The 16,856-nt window shown below is 50.3% G+C and overlaps 6 protein-coding genes across 6 annotated transcripts; 3 read left to right on the top strand and 3 right to left on the bottom strand.

Annotated features, from left to right (window-relative positions):
* Positions 1–153: 153 nt before the first annotated feature.
* On the bottom strand, positions 154–1,693 carry CI109_105224 (DNA repair protein RAD51; the record flags this gene model as incomplete). Its single annotated transcript, XM_032003247.1, has 10 exons — positions 154–193; positions 247–375; positions 431–516; positions 572–701; positions 758–966; positions 1,022–1,077; positions 1,131–1,166; positions 1,224–1,334; positions 1,389–1,533; positions 1,598–1,693. 10 exons carry the CDS (start codon positions 1,691–1,693, stop codon positions 154–156), a joined length of 1,038 nt encoding a protein of 345 aa, XP_031862569.1.
* Positions 1,694–2,045: 352 nt separating this feature from the next.
* On the top strand, positions 2,046–4,613 carry CI109_105223 (uncharacterized protein; the record flags this gene model as incomplete). Its single annotated transcript, XM_032003246.1, has 7 exons — positions 2,046–2,510; positions 2,564–2,665; positions 2,718–2,835; positions 2,887–3,025; positions 3,080–3,713; positions 3,779–3,898; positions 3,951–4,613. 7 exons carry the CDS (start codon positions 2,046–2,048, stop codon positions 4,611–4,613), a joined length of 2,241 nt encoding a protein of 746 aa, XP_031862568.1.
* A 798-nt stretch (positions 4,614–5,411) lies between these two features.
* Positions 5,412–8,500, top strand: CI109_105222 (uncharacterized protein; the record flags this gene model as incomplete). The annotated part of the gene is made up of 8 exons (XM_032003245.1): positions 5,412–5,437; positions 5,540–5,750; positions 5,897–6,080; positions 6,210–6,318; positions 6,372–6,475; positions 6,532–6,628; positions 6,687–7,796; positions 7,861–8,500. The coding sequence occupies 8 exons, from the start codon at positions 5,412–5,414 to the stop codon at positions 8,498–8,500; spliced, it is 2,481 nt and encodes an 826-aa protein (XP_031862567.1).
* Positions 8,501–8,959: 459 nt separating this feature from the next.
* CI109_105221 (uncharacterized protein) lies at positions 8,960–9,902 on the bottom strand (the record flags this gene model as incomplete). The annotated part of the gene is made up of 3 exons (XM_032003244.1): positions 8,960–9,195; positions 9,264–9,638; positions 9,701–9,902. 3 exons carry the CDS (start codon positions 9,900–9,902, stop codon positions 8,960–8,962), a joined length of 813 nt encoding a protein of 270 aa, XP_031862566.1.
* Positions 9,903–10,260: 358 nt separating this feature from the next.
* CI109_105220 (transcription elongation factor SPT5) lies at positions 10,261–14,621 on the top strand (the record flags this gene model as incomplete). Its single annotated transcript, XM_032003243.1, has 16 exons — positions 10,261–10,347; positions 10,417–10,438; positions 10,525–10,532; positions 10,596–10,728; positions 10,788–10,804; positions 10,856–10,952; positions 11,017–11,258; positions 11,315–12,307; positions 12,360–12,457; positions 12,508–12,700; positions 12,752–13,134; positions 13,192–13,309; positions 13,360–13,434; positions 13,490–13,822; positions 13,872–14,169; positions 14,227–14,621. 16 exons carry the CDS (start codon positions 10,261–10,263, stop codon positions 14,619–14,621), a joined length of 3,492 nt encoding a protein of 1,163 aa, XP_031862565.1.
* Positions 14,622–14,760: 139 nt separating this feature from the next.
* CI109_105219 (RuvB-like helicase 2) lies at positions 14,761–16,801 on the bottom strand (the record flags this gene model as incomplete). Its single annotated transcript, XM_032003242.1, has 9 exons — positions 14,761–15,046; positions 15,145–15,383; positions 15,508–15,726; positions 15,797–15,997; positions 16,080–16,202; positions 16,262–16,332; positions 16,406–16,603; positions 16,673–16,733; positions 16,799–16,801. 9 exons carry the CDS (start codon positions 16,799–16,801, stop codon positions 14,761–14,763), a joined length of 1,401 nt encoding a protein of 466 aa, XP_031862564.1.
* Positions 16,802–16,856: the final 55 nt, after the last annotated feature.

Below are 16,856 nucleotides of genomic sequence, written 5' to 3'. Positions count from 1 at the left end.
CTTTTTTTCCCATGGTGCGACCAATGTGGCGTTCCTGGTTCATAAGAATGGCAAATGCTGCATAACGGAAGCGATCAAAAACCCAGAATGATACATAGGTCACAGTCATACAACCCGTCTCTCGCCCAGCTGAATCAATATCACCCCAACTGCCTACTCCTTGAGCTCTTCGGGATCTCCAATACCATTGGCGCTGAGGGAAATGTAAGTCAGCTTTGGCCTGTGTTGCAGTTCAAGGTGACCCACTTGATTGCAAAGATAGCTTCAGCCTCTGGAAGACAAGGGCTGTCAACAATCTTGCAAACACGTGATGTTCCCCTTCCTTTTCGTAAGTTGAGTCGAGTCGTAGAAGCGTGCGCCATGATGTTACCTCCACTGTAGGCTGGTCAGCCCGTATTCTGGCCAAGAGATACTGTACCAGGTTACTCACATTGGCTTCTTCGCATCTGCAACCGCGAATTGCCCACCATCGACTTGAGCGACGACTTGATTTGTGACAACGACAGCAACACCAAACTAGAAGGGCCTGTCAGCGACCGGACAAGATACAGCAAAGGAGTAAGGCACTCACCTCATCTGCCAATCTCATCAACGTTCTCAAAAACTTCGCCAAGTGCATTTGACGCGCCGACAGCTCTCCTCGACCTGAAAAGTCTGTTCGATATAATGACGTACACGAGTCGACAATGAGAAGGGAGAATCTACGCGTCACACCATCAGCGTCCGACGTTTACCTGTCTACGTGACGACAACTCACCTAGACTCTGCCATCATCGCACTCGCTTGTACCAGCAATTGCAGTTGATGATCGGCGTTGTACGCTCGAGCATAAGCGATGTTGTCGAGCACCTCCTCTCCGTTCAAGCCGAAACGTTCGGCCACTGCCAACATTCGTACAGGTCGGAATGTACCTTCGGTATCGATATATAAACATTTTCCTTCTCCACCACCCATTGATACGGGTAGCTGATGACTTTTGTCAGCCAGTAGCCTGGTCGATTGATGGTGCGCAACTACTTACTTGACAGGTGACAGCGAGAGTATGACATATTTGTGACTTTCCGGTTCTGAATTCGCCTGTTGCAACGAAGTTGTCAGACCCTGTAATGATGGCAGGTACAGCTACTTACCATATAACTCTGTGATTGCTCCTGTCTCGATACCACCTGTAGTATACAACTTGGTCAGAAAAACGCAGACAGGATAACACGCGACCAACTCACCTCCCAAGATAGTATCCAGTCCAGTCGATCCCGTAGTGATGTGAACCAATTCCGATCGTCTCGAATGTATTTCTGTTGCCGTCGTGAAACCCATCGGGACCATCTTACAGGCTGTAGATAACCCTGTGAGCTAACTTGCTCACAATGAGGATCTGGTGAGCTCACCTTCCATTAAGATCTTGTCTGCTTTTTGCTCGCTGATACCCTTGATCGTACATAATGTCTTCTTCGGTGTGAAAGCGACAGCTTCAACAGTATGATAACCCGCATCCGCCAACTTCTTTGTATCTTGCGCAGAGATACCTGATTCCTGAAAGAACAAGAAGATGATCAGCTCTCAGGGATCCATAAAGAAGACCCGCCAGCTGACTCACTTGTAGTTTTGCCACCAGGAGCGGAGCCATGAGCTCGAACTCGTCGGCCTCTTCACCTTCGCCACCGACAAAAGGGTCATTCTCTTGTGTCACCATTGTGTTTGTTTGTAGACGGGGAGGAATAGTCGCTTGTAAATGAGGTGTTTAGCTAATAAGAGTTGTAGAGGTATATAACAAGAATGGAAGGGAAAGGGGAAATGTTGTTTTTACTTCTTGCACCGATGATGATGATCAAGGGGGAGCGAAAGTCAGACACGCGCATAAATTGATTAAATCGACGGTTGACTGGACCGAGACGCGTAAATCAGTCTAATGTATGTTACGTAACAAATTCGGACAAAGTGGAGGAGATCAAAAGTCTGTGTGATGTTGTTGAAAAATATGTCGACCACTACTATACTTCATAGCGTTGATTGAGTATAGCCAAACCAACATCAACAGATCGACGATGAGCGGACTACCCTCTCTCAACTCGTCTATTACCTCAGCGTGGGCAACAACTTCTGCCCCGAAAAAGCGAGTGAAACGAAGTATCGGTCTCAACTCTCCTTCAACGGCTACCCCACCAGACTTATCAGCCGAAGCATCATCATCCACCGCCGTTCCCCCTCCTCTCGTAGCGACGTCTGCCAACGATGAACGACCGCCGACACCTGCGAATGGCCCTGTGCTGCGACGGAAGAGACCAAGACATAATGCGGAAGACCTTTCTGCGAAATATGCTCCTCCCGATATGAAGCTTTCTCTATTAGGTGGATTGCAAACGCAGATCACACAATTGATGGAAATCGTGGTCCTGCCTCTCTTGCATCCCGAGATCTATCTACATACAGGTGTACCCAGACCTAGGGGAGTGCTATTGCATGGTGTACCGGGAGGAGGAAAGACACAGCTGGTCAAATGCCTTGCAGGAGTAAGTCAACCTGTCTTTGTCTGTCTGAGCTCTGATGCTGATGACCTGCATAGGAACTTGGTCTGCCATTTATCTCTGTCTCCGCACCTTCCATTGTCTCAGGAATGTCAGGCGAGTCAGAAAAGACACTGAGAGATACATTTGACGAGGCAAAGGTTAGCTGAATAACACTCTCGTTCAGAGTATATAGCTAATATCCTATCGCAGAAACTCGCCCCATGTTTGCTCTTCCTCGACGAAGTGGACGCCATCACACCGAAACGAGAGACCGCACAAAGAGAGATGGAAAGGAGAATAGTAGCTCAGCTGTTGACCTGTATGGATGGTACGTCCAAGCCACGTTACTGGAAGCTTTTCCAAGCTGATACTTTGGTAGACCTTGCATCATCCGAGGAGCCGGTTGTGATCATCGGTGCCACCAACAGACCTGACTCGCTCGACCCCGCTTTGAGAAGAGCAGGCAGATTCGATCACGAAATTGAGATGGGTGTGCCTACACAAGAAGGCAGAGAGGAGTGAGTTTTGTCCATGTGAACCTGTAACGATGACTAATGTTGTTTTCACCTTAGGATCCTCCGAGTCCTGTGTTCAAATCTCAGATTATCCGGCCACGTCGACTTCCGTTCGCTCGCTAAAGCTACCCCAGGCTACATCGGTGCGGATCTCACCGCTTTGACAACAGAGGCAGGAGTGATCGCGGTCAAGCGAATATTTGAGGAAATCGGAGATGGACGACGAGATTTCCCAGAAGCAGACGGTGTTGAGAATATGATGATAGTCGACGATCCGCCATTCTCAACTCTCCCACTTGATCTTCGTCAAACTTCCATTGCACGCTTCTTGATTTCCCATCCATCACCCCTTACTCCCGATCAACTCAACACACTCTCACTCACACCGGACGATTTCAACGCCGCACTCAAGATTGTCCAACCGTCAGCGAAGAGAGAAGGTTTCGCTACCATACCCGACGTGTCTTGGGCGGATATTGGAGCACTCAGTCAGACAAGAGACGAATTGCATATGGCCATTGTACAGCCTATCAGACATCCAGAATTATTCAGTGTCGTCGGAATCGACGCGCCGAGCGGTGTTCTGCTTTGGGGTCCACCAGGTTGCGGTAAGACTTTACTCGCCAAAGCGGTCGCCAATGAGAGTAGAGCAAACTTTATTAGTGTCAAGGGACCCGAGTTGCTCAACAAGGTAGGTCGCATCTTTCTCTCTCAGCCCATCAAAACGAGTGTCCAGAGCTGATGATAATCTCGTAGTACGTCGGAGAGAGTGAGAAAGCAGTGCGACAAGTATTCGCTCGAGCTAGAGCGTCATCGCCCTGTGTCATCTTCTTTGATGAGCTCGATGCGCTCGTTCCTCGACGAGACGATTCCATGGTGCGTGAAGATAGTGCTGGTGACAGATTGAAGAAACTGACTTTCCGTTTAGTCTGAATCTTCTGCGCGCGTTGTCAACACCCTTCTCACCGAGCTTGATGGACTCGACGCTCGTAAAGCCGTGTATGTCATCGGCGCCACTAACCGACCTGACATGATCGATCCTGCAATGGCTCGACCGGGTCGACTCGACAAACTCCTCTACGTCGATCTTCCGTCACCCTCTGAACGATTCGAGATTCTCAAAACTCATACAAAACGAACACCAATCGACGAATCATCGTGGACATCCATTCGAGAAACTGTCATGTCAGACAATTGTGATGGGTTTTCTGGAGCAGATATTGCTGCGCTCGTCAGAGAAGCCGCGACTCTCGCTTTGCGTTCCGCCTTGGAACGAGTGGGTGCATTCGAAGCTGATGCAGAGACGGAACCTCAAGGAGTGGAGAAGGATACTTCTGACGTGAGAGTGACCGCGGATCACTTTGTGACTGCGGCGAAAAAGACTCAACCCAGTGTCTCCAGAGAACAAAGGTTGAAATATGAGAGAATGAGAGATAAGTATGCGGGTATCCCAACCAAGGGGAAGAGAAGTAGAGAAGCAGCTGGTGCCGGGGTGGTAGGTGGTGGTACAGGAGAGACGGACGCGGATATGAAAGGTGTAGAAGGAGGAGATGCGAAGATGATGGAAGGGGGAGGTTCTGTAGTTGGTTGATTAGAAATGCCAAGGTTATGATAGGCTCCTCCCTTGGCTTAGACACTATCTTTGCGATGCATGGTCTCGCTTTGGAATAGCTCCCATGCATGACATGATTCATTTCGTAGAAGGCGTACCAGTCAGTCTATAATCCCTCGATGAGATATAAGACCGCTCTTACGATCAAATAGGCATTTGATGGATGGACACCCCTCAATCTCGTCCCGATGATCGGCAAGTGGGTACATCGGTACATACGGATCCGGAATGGGATGCCACAACCATTCAACCCACCGAAAAGTAACTCAAGAGCAAGTTAGTTACACGCTGGCTAATTCGCGTCGTCGTGCTTCCTTTATCATTACAATCTTCCCATTCATACGACTCTTGACTGCATCTCTCTTCCCACATCCTCTTGCTCTTGCACTGAGTCGCATACATATCCAATACCATACCATACGTACCGACCGCCCCGATAACCTTTCGTTCATTCACCCTACCGGTCGACCACCCTCGATTTTGGGTGATCCTTTGATTCATCTCTCCCTCCCTCCCTCCACTTCAGTCTAGGCCCTAGATCATTGCGAAACAATTCAAACCAAAGGACTCACTCGCTCTCAACTCCTTGAGCACGTTAGATTGCGCTCGTCAATCTTTGTCCTGCTATCCCGCAATAACACTTCTTTGCTTGTCCTGTACAGCAACTTGCTATCGTATAACTGTCATTTGAAGGGCTTCTCTCGACTGAATCTTCAACGGACTTATCCTAAATATACGTATCAAAAACGGCTAGGATAGAAGAGAGAACGAGTCAAGATGAGACCCAAGGTGTTAGAGATATCGTGAGTCGCACTCTATACCTCCCTATTCCCCTCCTGTTACCCTATCGGGCTACGCTCCTCACTCGTCGAACACGTTGCTGTATATGCTGACATTTCGTAAAGATGGCACGAGACGCAAGCTGTCTACTCGTGTGACTTTCAACCCCTGCCTCCAGCACAACTGAAACGATTACTATCCGCCTCTCTGTCCGGTGAAGAGGAAGATAAGACGACATCGTCGACTCCAGCAGGTGTAGCGACGGGCTCGGGATCAGCCGGTGTAGGGACCAGACAATATCGCTTGGCAACGGCAGGAGGAGACTCAAAAGTTCGGGTGAGTATTCCTTGTTCCTTCCTAGGACAAGCTCATAGGGATGGCCTGCCATCATCCATGTTCAATCCGATCCTGCATCTGCACATCGTATCAAACAAGACAGGATAAACGTTTACTGGACCGAGCTGATAAGGCTTCACTCTCAGCTATGGATGATCCACCCCAACATCCCTTCCGTATCCACATCGACTCACGCGGCTCTCACAGGCCAAGAGATCACTCCCCATCCCCCACGAGCCGAGTATCTTACGACGTTAAGCAAGCATACTGCGGCAGTGAATGTGGTAAGATTTAGTCCAAATGGTCAGATTCTAGCTTCCGCTGGTGATGGTGAGTTGTGCTTCCGCTGCTCTCTACCACCTACCGTCCTTGTTCATTTTGGTCGCATCGTGGTTTTCACTCCTCGACTCATGCATACGGTTTCGGCGATCACTTGCTGATGATCTGCTTTCTGAACAGACGGCAACGTCATCCTCTGGGTACCATCAGATAGGCCTGTCGTTACATTCGGGGAGAACCCGGATGAGGTACCAGACAAGGAACATTGGCGATTACAGAAGATGCTTCAGTGAGCTCTTTCCTCCATCACATGGGAAGAAAACGCTCATACCCTTTGTCCAGAGTCACCACGAAGCACGTGTACGACCTTTCTTGGTCACCAGATGGAGAATTCTTTATCGCCGGATCAACAGATAACACAGCAACAATATGGAAGGCGGCCACTGGTGAGCTTTCCGTGCACATCGAGCTACGATAATCCAAGAAGCTGACGACACATCAGGTGAATGTGTGTTCGCGCTAAGGGAGCATACACATAACGTCCAGGGTGTCTCTTGGGATCCGCTCAACGAGTACATTGCTACCCAAAGCAGTGACAGGTCAGTCTAGCTGGATTCCATGTTCGGACCGCAGCATGATGTAGCTGACGCCTCATAGGTCTGTTCACGTCAACACCTTCGCATTCCGAAACGGTATACCCGATGTACACCCTGTCTCGAGAGCAAACCGGATGGAAATCAGACACTCTCGAACACCATCGTTCCCTTCAACCACCCGACCAAATATGGTGCGACGCTCTTCGACCACATCTGAGACAGGCTCAGTCATCACAACCACCTCTGAGCTGCCCGATCACACTTCTTTAGCTCTGCAAACCGCTTTGTCTAACGCCAGCGCTGGAGGAGCACCCGCCACACCGACAGCATCAGTACCGTCGACGCCACAACCGGCAGCTATGAACCCCCCAGCCTCATCCAATCGACCTGGTTCAAGAAGGTCGTCCTTCTCCGGTTCACAAGCTGCGGGATCTCCCGCACTTAGTGCGACAGCCTTCCCTGGACGGACTGGTCGATCACCATCACCCATCCCTCCATTGCCGGCCATACGAGCTCCGCCAACATCTGCTTCTGCCATCATGCAACGGTTATACGGTGAAGAAGGCGTCACACGGTTCTTCCGACGTCTCACCTTCTCACCGGATGGTAGTCTCCTTCTCACACCTGCGGGCCAGATCGAGGATCAGATCTTCAAGGGCTCACCGATGCTTTCTGCCAGAAGCTTATCACAAGATGGTCTCGAGCCGTCATCTGCCGCAGGAGCGGGTAGCTCAACCTCCAGTCTCAAACCAAAGAACATCGACGCGGGCAAACCCACGGTATACATCTACTCTCGAGCGAATCTTGCGCGAGCGCCGATCGCTCATTTACCAGGACATAAGACCGCTAGTGTGGCCATCCGGTTCTCGCCAGTATTCTACGACTTGAGGACGGGTACGGGAGCTCAACCTGAACCGAAACAGATCACGTTGGATAGGACTGATCCGGCGCCGGTTCATGTCTCTCTGACAATGCCACCGCCTCCCCCACCAAGTAAAGATGACAAAGAAAAGGAGAAGGAGAAGTCGCTAGGAAGTGTTTTTGCGCTGCCGTATAGGTTGCTGTACGCTGTGGCCTGTCAGGATTCGGTATTACTGTATGATACACAGCAGGCGGGGCCTATCGCTATATTCAAGGGGTTGCATTACGCTGGATTCACCGATGTGGCATGGTAAGTGATGGCTAGGTTTTGATGCACCAGGGAACATTGCTGATTTTGCTCCTCACAATTGTAGGTCACCCGATGGACAGACATTGATGCTATCAAGTTCCGATGGATACTGTTCAATCGTCGTATTCGACCTCGCTGAGCTTGGTACCGTCCACCCAACCCAACAACATCAGAGACAACTGCAAGCCATCGCTCATACCCACGGTCACTCTCACGCCCACCACGGATCACTCTCCGCGTCAGCGACACCAGTTCCTCATTCCCCCGCGGTGAGCGTCACCCGACAGTCACCTGCGCCAGGAACGAATCGAAGTGAACGAGAAGGATCGACCGCATCCAGTATCGCCGGAGCGGGCGCATATGTCCCTCCTCTTTTCGGAGGACTTGGCGGTGCTACACCTGTCACTCCCGCTGCAGCAGCTGGAGGAGTGACGCATCCCACTCCTAGCAGCGTTGCAAGTTCGGCAGATCCGATCTTGCCTACACCGAGTGAAGAAGTAGAAGGGTTCAGTTTCCCCAAGACTGTGTCAGAGAGCGGATCATCTACCGCAGGTCTGGGATTAGGATTGGGTCAAGGTGCGGAAGACGGAGGACAGGGACTGAAGAGGGGTTCAGGGCAGGTGGAGAATCCAGCGTCAGGAGAAGAGGCGCCGAAGAAGAAGAGAAGAGTGGCATTGACGCATCTTGGTGAAGAAGGGCAATGAGGGGGACATAGATGATGTGGGCGAGGCGATGGCTGTGGTAAATGGGTCATATTGTGCAGAAGTCTCCCAGCCAAGGAGACGCCGAGTCCCTGACTTGGGAAGCGCAGCAGAACAAAATACGTTTTTGGGTCTCCTAGCAAGAGCGATGAAGCATTGGCCGTTGGGCTGTGCGTCAATTTGTGCTTTGCAAGTGGTCCGTATAACATTATAGCTTGGATGTGGTGAGAATATATCGAGACAGATGGCAGAAGAAGACTAGCAGAATATGCATGTATGATGTACACATCGTCGAAGGGGTCGTAAAGGCGTCAAAAAAGTGCACAACGAAAGAATCATAAATAGTGGTGGAATCAATTACAAAAGACCTTTGAGGGGAATAGCAAATAGACACTGTGCAGATACAAAGTACAAGTCATACAAGTCAAGCAGATTACAACGTCTCGGTGGAGGAAACGTGCGTTACAAGTCGAATAGGAAGTCGTCGGGAGGCGCATCGTCAAAGACGAGTGATTCTTGCCTCGACGGTACACCGAACATATGTGATTTAATCTTGATACCTCGTAACTTTGGCTGGTCGTTCGTTCCGAGATCGAGGTCTAGTTCCGGAGCTTGAGTGTTTGTAGATGTGAATAAATCATCGTCCTCTCCCACTCCCACAGGTCCGCGCATGGGCGTGGGTGGTTCATATGGTCGTTCTGCGCGACCAGCATCAGTCTCCTCTCAATCGATCGTGATGGGCTGTATGAGTAGTTGGTGGACTTACCGAATACCGGAGGAGGCATATATTCCACATCATCCACTTCGTCCCTCTTCATACTCTTCGGTGCAGGTGCAGGAGTATAGACGTTAAGAGTCCTCTTCGCTGTTCTCTGTGTGGTTTTGGTCGCTGGTGTATGGGTACCATGCCCAAGTCGGGATTTCGCGGCAGGCGTACTGCTCGTTACCCTTGATTTGGACACACTGGCGACAGAGGGTTTACCGCCACTCTTCCCTTGTGTGGATGATGGCGGCGGAGCAGGGATGTTCGATCGTAAGGGATTAGGACCGGTCGGTTTTGATGATAGGGCAGGTCGGACAGTCCCCGGTACAGCGGATAAAGGTGCTCTCCGAGTCGTGCTCGTTGCAGTAGATTTTGTCGCTGATGAATTCAGCTCAGTCAGCTTCTTCGTCGTCGGTTCTGAGGTCTACCAAGAAGCTCACCATCCTTCGTGAGCTCGACAGTCTTCGATGAACTCTTCCTGGTTCCGCCTAAAGTTGACTTTCCTGGAGTTTTCAGACTCTGCGCCGATTGACCAAGATGTGGACCGATCACATTCTCCTTCGCACCCAGCTTCTTGATAGAAGAGTGGACCGGTGCTCTCCTATGAGCAATGAGGTTCTCATCCCCTCTTCGTGTTGACATCGTTAATTATGTATTGAATACTACAAGGGTTGAACGAGGATGTGAGATGTTAATGTTCAGCCAACTTGGTTCGGAAAGTCACACGCGCCAACAACAACAGTGCACCTGATTATTTTCACTCGCAATTAATCGTATTTTATCCCACCTTACTATGTACTCACCACCACCACCACCACCGTTCACCAACTAGAGCTACAATAGACAACCGGTGAGGTTATATACACAATTCAAAGTACATATATACCCCCCGACCTCCCCTCTTCGAGCCTTCTCTTCACACTCCCTCTTCCACAAGCGTACTGCATCGAGGTGGGAACGCTCAAATCACATCAAAACTCGCTGTCGTTTCACGCGCACAATGTCGGACAACGAGAGCTCTTCGCCTGTTGATGTCAAGTCGGATGACATTGATGAAGTTGAGGAGAGACGAGTGACCAAGAAGAGGGTGAGTAGGGTCGTTTTGCATAGCTTTGCTATGGTTTGGAGAGAGAAGCTGACGATGTGCAACGTATAGCCAAGAGTAGTCGATCCTGATGGTTAGCTACCTCGCTTTACTCATTGCATAGATCCAAAGCTGATACTTACCGTTTCCCTCTTTCTGTGCCGTTTTTTCATCTTGCAGAGGAAGATGTGAGTTGCGCACCTCAACTGATTAACGCATGAAAATCCGGACTCACCTATTATCTGCTACAGGACGTCGATGATGTAGCGGAAGTGCCTAAAAACGAAGGAGGCAAGGAAGACCAAGGTGGAGATGAAGATGCTGATGAGGATGAAGACGAGGACGACGAAGATGATGATGAAGACGATGAGGAAGAAGATAGTGGTGAGTAGTGCTATGGCTCCATGTATGGCCGAATATATGCTGATAAGTTGCCACTTCAGGCGAACGACGTAGAAAGGTCAGCTATTATCGCGACTGTACTGAGCTCAAGCTGACAAGTATCGTACAGCGACGGAGAAAGCAGAAGAAGTTTAGATTCTTGGATGTTGAAGCCGAGGTAGATGATGAGGATGAGGAAGAAGATGAAGATAACGATTATGGAGACGGTAAGCTGCGGCTCAAATTCTTCTCATTTAAGCAGACCGAGCTGAACTGACGCCCGCTTTACAGTCGCCGAGTTTATCGACGAAGCTCCAGAATCTGCGGTAGCTCAAGATGACTACGCCCATCGAAGACTTGATAGGACTTTCGGCAGGAACGAGGAGGAGGATGTTCAGGATATAGTACAGAGATTGAAGGAAAGACATGCGAGAACGGCAGCCGCGAGATATAATGGAGATAGCGATGCTGTCCCGCAACGATTGCTCATGCCTGGTGTCAACGACCCGAGTCTGTGGAAAGTCATCGTCAAGGTGAGTGCAAGTGTCAGCTACCCAAGCTGTTGACTGATGGTGTCTTGCGCACTTAGACCGGACGAGAACACGCCATCTGCGCTTCCATCTTCCGAAAGGTCTTCTCCCAGCAATATTCAGCCAACCCTATCGAAGTCATCTCCGTCTTCTGTCGAGATTCTCTCCCCGGTATGATCTTCCTCGAAGCAAGACAATCAGCCTCGGTCAGCGCGGCCCTGAACGGTATCGTCGGTACGTTTATGTCACGAGGTGTCTCTCTTGTCCCTATCGAGGAAATGGCGCCCCTTCTCAAGATCAAGAAGAAGGACGTCAACCTCGTACCGTTCATGTGGGTCCGAATGAAGCGAGGAAAGTATGCTGGAGACTTGGCGCAAGTTGTCGATGTCGACCAGATCACGAGTGGTGTCGTCGGAATCAAGTTTATCCCACGTATCGATTTGACACCGAGAGAAAAGAGGAAGGAGAGAGCGGCGAACGGCAAAAGCGGATCAAGTGGGATTCGACCCCCTGCTCGACTATTCGCCTACGACGATGTCAGGAAGATCTATGGACGATCGAGTGTTCGACAAGGTGCTCAATCGAGCTATTTCTTTGAGAATGACGAATATATCGATGGTTTCTGCATCAAGGACGTCAAGATCCCAACAATTGAGAGCGAGAACGTCAACCCGAATCTAGAGGAGATTTCTCGATTCTCGGGAGATGACCAATCTACCGCCAACTTCGACCTTTCAGCTATCGCAGATGCGAACAAGAATCTGACTGCTTCTGGTCTGTTCCCCGGTGACAAGGTCGAGGTGTACGAGGGAGAACAGACAGGTCTGTACGGTTCCGTCGAGACCGTCTCACCGGACATCATCGCTATCAAGGCAATCGGTGGGGACGTACATGGCCAGACCATCGAGGTGCAAGCGCGAAGTGTGAGAAAGAGGTTCGATGTCGGTGAACACGTCAAGGTGTTGAGCGGCAAGAATGCAGAGTTGTCAGGTATGGTTGTCGAAGTCAAGGGAGATGTTGTCACCTTGATGTCGGATCAGGGAGAGCAAGAGGTTAGTGAATAGTCTCCTGCCAATGAACTTTAACTGACATTAGACTACACAGATCAAGGTGTTCTCAAAGGATATCAGAAAAGCGGCGGACACGACAAACTTGACAGCCCAGAAGGGATTGTATGATCTGCACGACATGGTCATGCTCGAGTGAGTGCGAGCACCTCAGTCGCCATAGAATTTAGGCTGACAAGTAACAGCTCGACTACTTCTGCCGTTGTGACTAAAGTCGAAGGTGGTCTACTACGAGTCTTGGACCAGAACGGCGCATCAAGAAGTGTCACGCCTGAACAAGTGACGATCCGACGAGATAACAAGCGATTCGCTGTTGCCACAGACTCACAAGGAAATGACATGAAAGTTGGGGACAACATGAAGGAGGTCGAGGGCGATGTGGGTCAAAAGTGTTTTCAATCAGGATATGTACTGACGTCTGCATCGCAGAACCGACAAGGAGAAATCATCAACATCTTCCGATCCCTCTTCGTATTCCTTCACAACCGTGAACTGACAGAGAACAACGGTGTCTTCGTCGCTCGAGCCGCATCATTGATATCTGTCACTCCCAAAACCGCTACTGGCGACTTGGGAAAGCTGAACCCTGCTCTCAACCAGCAACTACCCTCTGGAGGCGCAAGCTTAATGCCCCCTCCTGCTGTTAACGTCAACCGAAACAGACTGGTCAACACGCTCGTTGTGGTCACAAAGGGTACGAGCAAGGGCTTGATGGGGATCATCAGAGATATCGCGGGAGACAGTGCGAGAGTGGAGTTGAAGACGAATAACAAAACATTGACTATTGCGTTGACGTCGCTGAAGAGGAAGGAGTGAGTGATGGTGGTAACGCATCATTGCACTGTGTCTTTACTGATGACCCAATCCAGTACGAAGACAGGACAGACGTTCCCTCTTGAGTCTGGAGGTGCAGGGCCTTATGCAGGTGGACGACCTGGTGCTGGCGGCTACGATGTCAACCCTTACAGTGGAGCACCTGTCACGAACGTGAGTGTAGCGATGTCGCTATGAATTAGCATGTGCTAACATTGTTATAGGGTGGGCAAACTCCTGGTCAATTCGGTGGCCAGACTCCTGGAAACAGGTTCGGTCAAACCCCCAACCCATACGCGGTAAGTACCCACACAGTTATCTATGTCAACCAGGCTAATCTTATCTCCTCTACAGGCTGGTGTTGGCGGCGGCAAAACACCAAACCCGTACGGTGGCGGAGCGGGTGGTCGAACACCTGCGCCAGGCTGGGGTGCAGGCGGCAAGACTCCTGCTCCTGGTTACGGCGGAAATGCTGGTGGCAAGACACCCGGTTGGGCTGGAAGCGGTGGTAAGACTCCAGCGCATAGTTTCGATGGAGGAAGAACGCCAGCTTGGGCCGGAGCAGGAGGAGGTGGCAGGACGCCTAATCCATATGGAGCGCCTGGAAGAGCGGGGCCATCAGGTGGACAGACACCGGCTCCTCAAGGTTCAACCTACAATGGTGGAGGAGAAGCGGGAAGCTCAAGGGTAAGCTCGCAGGCTGTAGATATCAGTTCCCAGCTGACGCTTTTCACAGTTCGGCAACGGCTCGTTCAGCGCACCAACACCTTACGGCGGTCCTACACCGGGCATCGTCAGTGCTCCGACACCTGCAGCTCCCGCCAACCCGTATGGAGCGCCAACACCTTACGGTGCTCCAACGCCCTTTGCCGCACCTACTCCATTCGCTGCTCCAACACCGGGTGCAACTTTATCAGCTCCTACGCCAGGTGTGGGACTCAGTGCTCCCACGCCTTATGGTGCGACACCATTCGGCGCGCCTACTCCATATGGTGGTGCTCCTGGAGGTGGTTCCGTACCCTTGAGTCAAAATGGTGAGCTACCGTCTTTTGGGACGACCGCCCCAAAACAAGCTGACATAAAGGAATCAGGACTTCCATGGGACTGGACGTTGGATTTCCGAAATGTCATTGTGGAAGTTGGACCTTCTTCAAAACCATCCACTCGAAACCCATTACATTTCCAACGTGGCGCTTTGGACGGTCATCGATTCGGATACGACAATATCGCTGGCGAGACTGTCCATTGTGTGAGCTTGGACGATCCTTCTGTGACAGAAGATATCCCAGCAGAATATCTGAAACCTACTAAACCGGATGGTCCGGGACAAGTCGTGGTTTGTGTGGCTGGACCGATGGAACAGAGAGGTATGCAAAGGACAACACAGTATGAGAATGGGGGTTCGTGGATGATGGAGCAAGAAGGTGGAGATTTGGGAGCGTTGATCATTGAAGGCGCAGATTTGTGTAGGATCTGGAAGGTGTAGGTTCGACACAAGTAGTAAAAGTAGCATGTATGACAATGTGCATTTTGACAAGTGACCCATATTCAACATTTTGACAGGTGATCTAGAGCAGAAGCATTTGTGCCAAATGTATACATAACTTCTACTATAGGCTAAGACATCACGCCTTACCATCAATCTCCATACCGTCTGCTCCAATCTCTTCCGATTCACCAAACATCATCCCACTCGTCTCTTTTGCATATTGAGCACTCCTCTCGACATCGCTGAAATACTTGTAAGCAAGTCTCACATCTTCCACGTCGACCTGTGATGTTTTTCGCCGTTGAGCGATGAGATGGGATGGTGCGATGAGGTTTAGTGCGTATCGAAGGGAAGTTTGAGTGCCCATAGTCGCGAGAAGATCAAGAGCGGGAGGAGTAAGTCGGACATCTTCTTCGTCGGCTCTGCGAGATACGTCAAAACGCAAGAGTCAGCTCAAATGATCGCGCTTTCGTATAATTCCGACATGAGAATGAGATCGACAATTTGTGTTTGTACTCACCTGATCTTGACAATTTCCCTGGTCTCATCCTCATCGTACTTCTTCGTAGAGATGATCAACATCCTATCCAACAAGTCTACGGGGATACCATGAGGACTCTTATATTTGGTCCCTCTTATTCTGGTGATACCCCTGTTCGAAGCCATCACGACCAAAGGAGCAAGCTCGTTCTCCATCGCTCGGTTCAGGAAGGAGAAACACTCGATGTCGAGCATGTGGACCTCGTCGATGAACAGGACCTGAAACGGGTGTAGCACATCAGCTTTTGAATCTTCTCATAATCTGAGCGGGCCAGTGGCATGTCACCGGGTATCACCTTAGAAACATGACACTTTGATCAGTGATTAAGAAGGGGACACTCACACCTGGAACAATCTCCGCCTTGCCCTCTTCTCTCCATTCTGCAACCTTTGTGTTGATCTGATCTCTCAACTCGGGCTTGATCTCTCCAGTATCACCCGCGAACAAGGCCAAAAACCCTTGTGTTCGAGAGTTGATGACGTCGATCTCGTGCAACGAAACGGTATGAACGACCTCTTTTCGAGTCTGCAGTTCTCCATCTGGACAAGCGACAAATCGGGTCTGCAAAACGCAACCAAGGTTTCGACTGTTAGCTTCAGGACCTATCCCAGCACCGGTCAACAGCACTCACGTCGGCACCCATCGCATCGTAATCCTTTGCTCGACCGAAACTTCGTCCCAACTTTGATATCCTCCCACTAGCTTTATCAATGCTGACAACGTCTCCTGCTAACACTTTCTCCTTTTGAAGCTGATCAATCATCTTGGATCCGAGGTCGTAAACGGTTTCCATATCCGTCGTTTTGAGTGTCAATCGTCCGGTCTTGGTTGCCTATCAGAGCGTTGTACTTGACAGGTCAGCGAGCTGCTCAGCCATGCGAACTTGTACAGTCCTTGGATAGACTGTAGCTCACCCCTGTGACACTTCTATCGACTTGAATCTCGACGACTTCTCCCTCAATCAACTCTGTCTCTTCCTTTATCCTCACACCGATAGCACGTCGGAACGCTTGTGTCAAAGATTCCGTTTTCGACATCTAGCGTAACGCCTATGTCAGTCTCGCTTGATTGTTGAGTACTTAGTTTGTGGGCTCACCTCGAGAGAGAAGACTTCTGAAGCGGTAAGCATGACGAAAGGCACATCACTGCCTAGTGTTTGAGCCATAGCTGCAAGCAGAAGTCCTTTAGCTCGAACCCTTTTATCTGATCGCTCAATCTCGCGAGAAGCACAGCTACTGACCCATTGCAAGTGCTGTCTTTCCGGTACTAGGTGGTCCAGCCATCAATATCGCTCTTCCTGCTATTCTGCCCTCCTGGACCATCTTCAATATGACACCTGCGGCCTTTCGAGCCTTCCCTTGACCTATCATGCCTTGCGACGAGAGACGAGGTTCGAGGTTGGCATCGAGACCGAGACCATGGATATGGGAGTGGACGCCTGTGACGAAAATACAACTAACAATCAGCCTCCGTTCTCGATCATGCACACACCAACAGGAAGACCCACCAATACGTTCCATCTTGGTAACGTCGCGCATGGCGGTGGGTTGAAGGGAGATGTTGGCGGCCTGAGTAAGAAGACGCGTTAGCTGATAGTCTCTATTGACCAACATGCAGTAGTTTTCCAGCTAACCATTTTTGTTTTACGTTGACTGCCTTACAATTGATGCGGAACAAAGTCAAAGATATCA

The sequence above is a fragment of the Kwoniella shandongensis genome, chromosome 9, assembly GCF_008629635.2.
Source record: "Kwoniella shandongensis chromosome 9, complete sequence".
NCBI classification, from domain to species: domain Eukaryota; kingdom Fungi; phylum Basidiomycota; class Tremellomycetes; order Tremellales; family Cryptococcaceae; genus Kwoniella; species Kwoniella shandongensis.
This window is presented reverse-complemented; position numbering and strand designations above follow the sequence as displayed.